Here is an 8,784-nt window from a genome sequence, read left to right on the forward strand (position 1 = left end):
TAGGAGGCCAGGCTTTGCTCTGTAAAAGAGTTTAATAGGAAATATTGTTAGGAATATTTTTCAGCTGCCTTTTGACACTGTGTTGCCTGGCATAGACACATTATTGACACTGGTTTTTGCATAGCGCGCATGAACAGTGTCCTTGGATTCACAGTGTTTTGGCGATCTTGCTCTTCACATTCACAACTCCAAGCATTTTTTTTTGGCTGTAATCTTTCTGGGTTGCCTTTTAGCATGGTTTTCTGTTCCTATCTGTCAAAATTTTTTGCTTGTTTTCTTCAACTTGATGTTGTGATTTCCATATGCTTTTCTTCTGCTTTCTACTGTGTTTCAAATGCTATATTATTGTTGTGAGATGCTATTAAATGCTTGAGTTATCAAGCAATTTGTTTAAGGATTTTTATTGCTTAAACTTAGCCCACTATAAATTTAAGACACAAAATGTACGTGAAACCCACCTATACATAGTTCTATATAGTTCTATATGCTTATATCTTGAGTTCATAATGGACTAAGTTTAAATAAAAATTTCTAAGAAATTTTCGGCTGAACCCAATTCGTAATCTCATACATATTACATATTTACATCTTAAATTCATAGTGTATCAAATCTAGATGAGAAAAATCCATTTATCCAAGATGCCCTTACTTTCACTTCTACCCATCTTCATCAGAGATATTGTCATCACAAAAAACCAAAGATCCACCGAATCAGATGTGAAACGTTGACTTGAACTTTTTTTGCACACACTTGCGGCCAATAGTTCCTGGTTGGATTTTGATTTTTCGGAGAAAGAAAAATGCGAATTTGGCGAACATTCGTACAACTCAGTTTTTAACCACCAAAAACTGTAGAGGGTTTTCTTTTTGCCGTTTTGTTTATTTAACCAAAACACGAAGTGGAGATGACTGGTGCCCACGAGCTCAGCCTTTTTCTAACTTGTGTCTAGCTTAACAGCGTACGTCCTCTGCAATTACTTCATCGGTGTACTGTTGGGCGGCCACCATCCCTTAATGAATGAAGTCAAGTCTGCATCAATAGCGATTTATGGGTTGACTGCATATAAACAGACTATTCAACACAAAGGAATTGGTTAAATTGGCTATGGCCATAAATAAAACCTACTTGTTTGACAATTAAGCCACTTGGTAATAGCATTCTAGGAATCAGATGGGTAGAAGAGATTTCTTGCTGAAATCTGGATTTTTGTGTTTCTTCTTGTTCCTTTTGTTCTCACTTGCTTATTGTTCTGTAAGTTATAACATAACTACAACCACAGCAGTCTCACCAGGACAAACTCTCAACTCTCCTCGTCAAATTTTTGAATTGGGTTTCTTTACTCCTAATAATAATTCTAATAATCAATATGTGGGAATATGGTTCAAGGAAGTTTCTCCTCAGACTGTGGTTTGGGTGGCAAACAGAGAGAAGCCAGTTACAAACACCTCGGCGAGTCTCACAATTGGCACTGATGGGAATCTGAGGCTTCTGGATGGGCAGCGGAACTCTATCTGGTCAACTAATATTTCTGGCCAATCGAATGGTTCAATTGCTGTGCTTTCGGATGACGGAAAGTTCATTTTGAGGAACAGCATAACAGGAGAGGATCTATGGGATACCTTTCAGCATCCTACCGATTCTCTCTTGCCAGGAACATGGTTGGCCTACAATGAGACAAGTGGGATGAGACTTACTCTCACTTCCTGGAAAAGTGACAATGATCCATCGATTGGGGATTTTACTTCTAGTTTACTTCCGCAGGAACCGTCACAAGGCTTCATATGGAAGGGATCAAAACCTTATTGGAGAACTGGGCAGTGGGACAAAACAAAGTTCATTGCGATACCAGAAAGATCAGAAAGGGGTGCTGATTATCAAAGTGGACTCACACTCATAGAAGGTCCTGAGCCGGGAATTGCTTATGTCACTCTCAGTGCACTCAGGAACTGCAGTAACTTGAGGTACGTGATTTCACCAACAGGAGTTTTAAGGTTATTGTGTTGGATGATAGGGACAGGCTGGTATGCTAGGTGGGAGGCACCCGTCACTCCCTGTGAAGTTTATGGAGCTTGTGGACCTTTTGGGGTTTGCCAAAGATATGAACCAAATCTAACTTGTAGGTGCTTGAAAGGGTTTGTGCCAATGTCAAGTGAGGAATGGAGGAAAGGAAACTGGACAGGAGGCTGCATCCGGCGAACAGAATTAAGTTGTGGGAGAAACACAAGTTCCATTAACACACAAGGAGGAAAACCAGATGGATTCTTGAAGATTGGAGGGTTAAAACTTCCAGATTTTTCCTACTTCTTGAAGGTTTTTGATGAAAACGAGTGCCACGAGCTTTGCTTGAATAACTGTTCCTGCTCAGGTTATGCAAATGTAAATGGGATAGGGTGTTTGGTTTGGACAGGAAACCTTCTGGATATGCACGAGATGCCCTTCGATGGACAAGATCTTAATATCCGCCTTGCACATAAAGAATTGAATGAAAGTAATAATTACAAAAGAGCAACTTGTGTTTTTTTTTCCTCCCATTTTATTCTTTTGTTATTCTTTTCTTACACGGCAATTACCAATTGGGAATATATAACTATTGTTGTTGTCTTATAGGTGATCAGAAGATTAAAGTAAAGATCATTATCAGCGTCATTACTGTTTCAATTATCACCCTCATTGGTGCCATGATTTATTGTTTCATGAAGTGCAGAGTCAACCGAAGGGCTAAAACAAATGGTATGAAACTGAAACGCTGCTACTTTGCTGATGTTAGTAGAACTTGTTATCATTCTTTCTCAAGATGACCGATCTCAGGCAAAAAGACTTGATTTAATTTTGAATTTTGGATTGAGATGTTCATATGATGTGCAACTACACTAGTTTTGATGTATGTGGCCACTATAACGTGACCTCGTATTTGATTAGATACTAGGATTTCAAACTTCTGTTGCATTTCAAGACACTAGGATTCTGCCCATTTCCAAAACAAATTGGCCAAATGTTATAAAAAAATGTCAAAACTTCCTTTTTATCAATTTTGGCTTAATTTGAAAGTTTAGTATTTATTACAGCCTAGTTAAAATTGGGGATTTGGGGGTGTTGGTGTAGTGGCTGACCTAAAAAAAATATTTTTTAATATATTTTTGCTGACGTGGCAAAACTTTTATATTCTTACTGATGTGGTGACTGACGTGGCAAAAATATTATTATTTTATATGTTATTACTGACGTGATATAACTTTAATAATTAAAAAAATTTGAAACTTTTCAGCTTTTATTAATTATAGTCAATTCTATAAGTTTAGTTCATTTATAACTAATTGACTAATTTTGATCTAACTTGATCAAAAATTAATATCTTATTACCTAATGGAATTGTAAAAAATGAATATTTATGTTACTTAGTATAATAAAAAAAATAATTTTCCTATTTCTCCCTTATATTTTTTTATTTAAAAATTAAAAATTCATGTAGGAGAGAGAGAGAGAGAAAGAGAGAGAGAGAGAGAGGGGGGGGGGGGGAGATGTGGGAATATTATTTAGAGGAAGAAGGATTGGTGAAGGGTGTAAATACACATATTATTGGATGACAATAGGTAGGAGGAGAGAGAGAGAGAGAGAGAGAGAGAGAGATGGATGGAGAGATATTTTTAATTTTAAATAAATAAGAATTTACCTATTTTTATAAAGAAGTTCCATAAATACTGTAAAAAAAAAAAGAGTAGGGAAATATTAGTTTATTGTTATACTGAATAATATGATATTTATTTTTGACAATTGTATTGAATAATAAAATATTAATTTTAACCAAATTAGATAAAAATTATTTAATTGGCTATAAATGAAACAAACTTATAGAATTGGTTATAATTGATAAAAGTCAAAAAGTTTTGAATTTTTTTTAATTGTTAAAGTTATGCTGCATCAACGACAACATATAAAATAATATTATTTTTCCCGTGTCAGCCGCCACATCACTAAGAACATAAAAGTTTTGTGCCATGTCACCTACTATGTTAGTAACAATGTATTAAAAAAAAATAATTTTTTCCACATTAGCTGTCATGTCAGTACTCCCAAATCTCCAATTTTGATCCGGCCATAATAAATACTTAACTTTCAAGTTAGGCCAAAATTGATTAAAAAAAATTTTAGCTATAATTAAAAAAAAAGCGTAAAGTTTTAGATTTTTTTAAATGTTAGGCCAAACAAATTAGTAGTTATTGTGGTTTCGGCAACCCTAGAACTCTCCCAATGGAAGAAGAAAGAATTAGAACATAAAAGATTTAAAAAAAAAAAGGAGAAGAAGAAGAAGAAAAAGAAAAGAAACATAGTTCTTTAAATAAGAAAACTTTCCTGAACCCTTTGTTTGGGAAGGAGTTTTTTAAAGTAATCGAAGGTTTTTCAAAATTTAAAAACTTCGAATTTTTGTTTGGGAAGATAGAAGGTTTTTTAAAGTATCGTTTTTTGAGGCTTTTAAAAACCTCCATTTTCCAACCCACCAAATTGGTGGGTTAACGATGTTTTCTCTTTAAAACCTTCAAATACTTTAAAACCTTCAAATACTTTAAAAAACCTCCCTTTTCTCCCAAACACCAAAAATTTTTGGATTTTTGAAAATCATAAAAAACCTTACTTTGAAAAACTTTACTTTATAAAACCTTACTTTACTCTACCTCCTCTCAAACGGAGGGTAAGTTGTTATCAAAAGGTTTGATAGCTTACATTGCTAGGAAAGGCTAAGCTTCTTGATTTGTATTTTATGCTTACTGATGGATATTAAAGAAATCCAAATGCTTTGATGTGACAGCTCTAATTCACACTTCAAGAGAAAATTCACAGCCAATCATGTGGAGAAGCCCTTCAGAAGATGAAGATTCAATAGAGTTGCCTTTATTTAACTTCCATAGCATATTAGTGGCAACCAACAATTTTGACATAAAGAACAAACTTGGGCAAGGAGGCTATGGTCCAGTTTATAAGGTAAGTACTTGCATTTTTTTCCTAAGTAAAAAAATAGTTTACTTCATTAGAGAAGAAAAAACATGGACCAAGGGTTAATTTATTGGGATTGCATAGGGAATGCTACAAGATGGGAAGGATATGGCGATTAAAAGACTTTCTAGTAGCTCTGGTCAAGGCATAGGAGAGTTCAAGAATGAAATGAAGTTGATATCCAAACTCCAACATAGGAATCTTGTCAGGCTCTTAGGTTGTTGCATTGAAAGACAAGAGAAGATATTAATTTACGAGTACATGTCAAACAAAAGCTTGGACACTTATCTATTTGGTTGGTTTTGGCATAATTTCTCTTTTTATTATTTATTTATATATTTTGGTTAATTTCTTATAATCACTTTATTTTGTGATGCATGTAAATGGAACTTGTGACATCTACTTAATTTTTGTATGCATTGATCAGATCCAACAAGAAAGGCAGAGCTTGATTGGACTAAACGCTTTAACATTATAATTGGAGTTGCTCGAGGGCTTCTTTATCTTCATCGTGATTCTTGTTTAAGGGTCATACACAGAGATTTAAAGGTCAGCAATGTTCTTTTGGATGAGAAGATGAATCCAAAAATTTCAGATTTTGGATTAGCAAGAATTTTTGAAGGCACACAAGATTTAGGAAGTACTCACAGAGTTGTAGGAACAATGTAAGCAATCTATCTTATCAAAAACTTGACAATGCTTCTACTTTTAAGATAGCTATAGTAACACCATCAAGAAAAAAAAAGTATGAGTACTAAATAATATGATTCTCTTGTCAAATACAGAGGTTATATGGCTCCAGAGTATCTACTTGGCGGCGTATTTTCAGAAAAATCTGATGTCTTTAGCTTTGGAGTCCTAATTTTGGAAATTGTCAGTGGTAGGAAGGCTAGCAGCTTCCAATATGATGAACAATACATGAGCCTTCTAGCTTTTGTAAGTCAGCACTATGGATCTTCTCAATATGGTCCCTTTTTTTCCCTTTTAAATAATTGGAATTTCATTAGGAAAAAAAAATTACAAATTGTTGTAGGCATGGCAATCGTGGTCCGCAAGCATGGGTGTACAAATGATAGATGAAGCACTGGCTGACTCATTTTCCTTACCAGAAGTAAGCAGATGTGTAAATATTGGACTTCTTTGTGTGCAAGATCATGCTGCTGATAGACCAACAATGGCAACCATAGTTTCCATGCTAAGCGGTGAAAAAATAAAGTTTCCTGAACCAAAACAGCCTACATTTATGTATGCAAACATCTCCAGCAACATTTTTCAATCACAAAGCAACTCTTCGTTGTCTATAAATAAGGTCACTGAATCAATCATTGAACCCCGATAAAAGCCAATTATAGCAAATATAATTGCATAATCTGTTGTTTATCCAGTCCTTGTGCTAGACTTAATAATCTTTCACTTGTGTTAAAGTTTAGTCATCCCAACTTTTACATCATTGAGTGTGCAATTAGATTAGAAATGCATAATCAATGATTTTGGAAAAGTAAGAGATATGTTATCTTATTTAATCATTCTCAATTGAATTTGTGATATTGGATAATGAGATGTGTTTATGTGACACATGTATGTCTATTACAAGTGGGTTATCTAAATCAATAGCATCCATTTCAAAGTCTAATCGGGTTGTCTTTAAAGTGATAATAGCTCTGACATATATAAGCCGATAATAGCAATGGATGACTAGTCGAATTGACATAATAGATAGTTCATCTGACCTATTCATTGGAGGTAAGCGAGTATACTGACTTGTTGGTGGCAGATATTTTGACCTAAACCAGTCAGAAGGAAATAGAACTTGGATTTGGACTCCACGTTTAACTCAGATCGTATTATCTTATGTCATGTGTTGGTCTTTTAATGAATCCCCTAACTTTACTAGAGCATCACATCCTAGATTAGTAAAGTCTTATGTTGTTCCAAGTTCTTTGCATTAGCATCATCCTGTAAGGCTTGTCTATTTTAGATTAAGGAGCATTGCTAATACTATTTTCTCAGGAATAGGGCTTGTGACTCCTTCCATTCTTCAGTTTACTCAGCCATCATTAACATTAAAGCGAGTTAGGCGCCCTTCTTTGATTCAGGGTTGAAGGTGAAATCCGGACTGGTGGTGGCTGTATTATAGATTGGGTCTAAGGTTTAGGTTGGGCATAGGATACTCGAACCCTTTTTATAACTTACGATCATGATACAACCTCATTCGTCAGTTATGTAGAGTGCAAGCGACCTGTTCATAAGGATACTCGTACTTTTCATCCGTGACCCTTTCATGTCATGAACATTTTCGACTTCTTGTATATATAATACATGTGTCTTTCATCCAGGGCCCGTTTATTTTATAGTGTACCAGATAGGTGAAAGGCCAAAAAATTCTTTCAAGAATTTTATTGTTTTTAATTTATTCCTTCGAACATTTCAAAGAAACAATTTAAACTTTTAATTTATGATATTTTAAACATTCCTTCCTAGCCGCTATTGGCAGTTTCTGATGGATGATTGTCATGAATGTTAAGATTTGGATTGCCAGAAATTTGTCGTGTTCTTTGTTTATTGGTGATGTCCCTTGGGCTGTCATTTTTGGGTTCATTTGTTGGAATCCGGCTTTGACGTAACAAGATCATTTTTAAGGATGATTATGTAGATCCGATTAGCTTGTTGCATCAAGCAGTTTCTGCTGCTAGTTTCGCTAATTGAGCCTTGTCCTCTATGTGTTCACATGAAGGCCCCATTTATCGAAAGTAGAGCTCGTTATTTCTTGGTTGCCTCCGCCAACAGGATGGGTAAATAACGATGCCTCAGTTCGAGGTAGTTCAACGTTGGCTTTTGGAGGGGGTGTTCTCAGAGATTCGCAAGGGCGTTGGATTGCTTGGTTTGCAACCAATTGGGGTTCATTTTCAATTCTTGCAGGTGAGCTTTTGTCCATCAAAAAAGGTCTAGTCCTGGCTCGCTTCAGAGATTTCAAGGAAATTGTTATTGAAAGTGATAGCTCCTCTGCTGTTCGGCATATTCTGTGCGATGAAGAGCCCCCTGGTTATCTTCGCAGTCTTGTTATGTGACTCTGCAAGTTGCTTCAGCGTGACTGGACAGTTGAGGTTCAACATGTTTGCAGAGAAGGGAACTTTATGCTAGTTGGCTAGCTAATCTTGCTGCTTCTCTTCCTGTTGTGGATTCATCAGTTTTAGACCCCTCATAGTCCCTTGTCTGTTGGTTGAACAATGATTTGTCTGGTGTTTCCTATACCAGATTGCGGTTGATGTAGTTTCTCTGTTGAGCTTTAGCTCTTCTCCTTTTTTACCCAAAAAAATAAAAAAATAATAATATTAAAAGAAAAAATAAACTGCTTCAATTCACCCTTATTGTTAAGATTGATTCTGGAAGTATAATATGTGATATTGAACTTTTTAAATTGGCCAAATATGTAAGTTCACCAATGAACTTTACCAAAAAAAGAAGTCTTGTGGCCAACTTTTGAAACTCACCATCTCACACCTTATCTTTGAAAAACTTGAATTAAGTGAACCATGTAATCTAAGTCTAACATGGAAAATAGACAAAGAAATAAAAGCAGCAAGTGAATCAGAAGCAAAGAAACAGCCACTACTCTCTCTCTTTGCTCTTCTCTGTCTTGTTTGGAACATTCATTTCTTCTTTTAATTCCATTAATTTTACAATATTTCTCAGTTAAATTAGACCAAAATATTGAAATTGACTCTGAGGTTTCGAATACAGAAAACACTACGAGCCAAAACTTCATAAAAGTAGCACATTTGGAGCAGAGAGTC

General features: G+C 35.2%; 2 protein-coding genes across 2 annotated transcripts; both read left to right on the top strand.

Annotated features, from left to right (window-relative positions):
- The first annotated feature begins 1,025 nt into the window (after positions 1-1,025).
- Positions 1,026-6,370, top strand: LOC110634090 (G-type lectin S-receptor-like serine/threonine-protein kinase At1g61370). Its single transcript, XM_021782990.2, has 7 exons — positions 1,026-2,489; positions 2,609-2,731; positions 4,806-4,978; positions 5,075-5,285; positions 5,418-5,655; positions 5,776-5,926; positions 6,024-6,370. The coding sequence occupies exons 1-7, from the start codon at positions 1,172-1,174 to the stop codon at positions 6,327-6,329; spliced, it is 2,520 nt and encodes an 839-aa protein (XP_021638682.1). The 5' UTR covers positions 1,026-1,171; the 3' UTR covers positions 6,330-6,370.
- A 1,133-nt stretch (positions 6,371-7,503) lies between these two features.
- LOC110634114 (uncharacterized) lies at positions 7,504-8,058 on the top strand. The gene is made up of 2 exons (XM_021783018.1): positions 7,504-7,610; positions 7,725-8,058. The coding sequence occupies exons 1-2, from the start codon at positions 7,504-7,506 to the stop codon at positions 8,056-8,058; spliced, it is 441 nt and encodes a 146-aa protein (XP_021638710.1).
- Positions 8,059-8,784: the final 726 nt, after the last annotated feature.

This window comes from Hevea brasiliensis, chromosome 11 (genome assembly GCF_030052815.1).
Source record: "Hevea brasiliensis isolate MT/VB/25A 57/8 chromosome 11, ASM3005281v1, whole genome shotgun sequence".
NCBI classification, from domain to species: domain Eukaryota; kingdom Viridiplantae; phylum Streptophyta; class Magnoliopsida; order Malpighiales; family Euphorbiaceae; genus Hevea; species Hevea brasiliensis.

Coding starts and splice junctions, on each gene's coding strand:
- LOC110634090 (XM_021782990.2), top strand. CDS start 1,172: ATGGGTAGAAGAGATTTCTTGCTGAAATCTGGATTTTTGTGTTTCTTC. Junction 2,732..4,805: donor CCGAAGGGCTAAAACAAATG/GTATGAAACTGA, acceptor TTGATGTGACAG/CTCTAATTCACACTTCAAGA. Junction 4,979..5,074: donor GCTATGGTCCAGTTTATAAG/GTAAGTACTTGC, acceptor GGGATTGCATAG/GGAATGCTACAAGATGGGAA.
- LOC110634114 (XM_021783018.1), top strand. CDS start 7,504: ATGAATGTTAAGATTTGGATTGCCAGAAATTTGTCGTGTTCTTTGTTT. Junction 7,611..7,724: donor TGTTGGAATCCGGCTTTGAC/GTAACAAGATCA, acceptor GTTCACATGAAG/GCCCCATTTATCGAAAGTAG.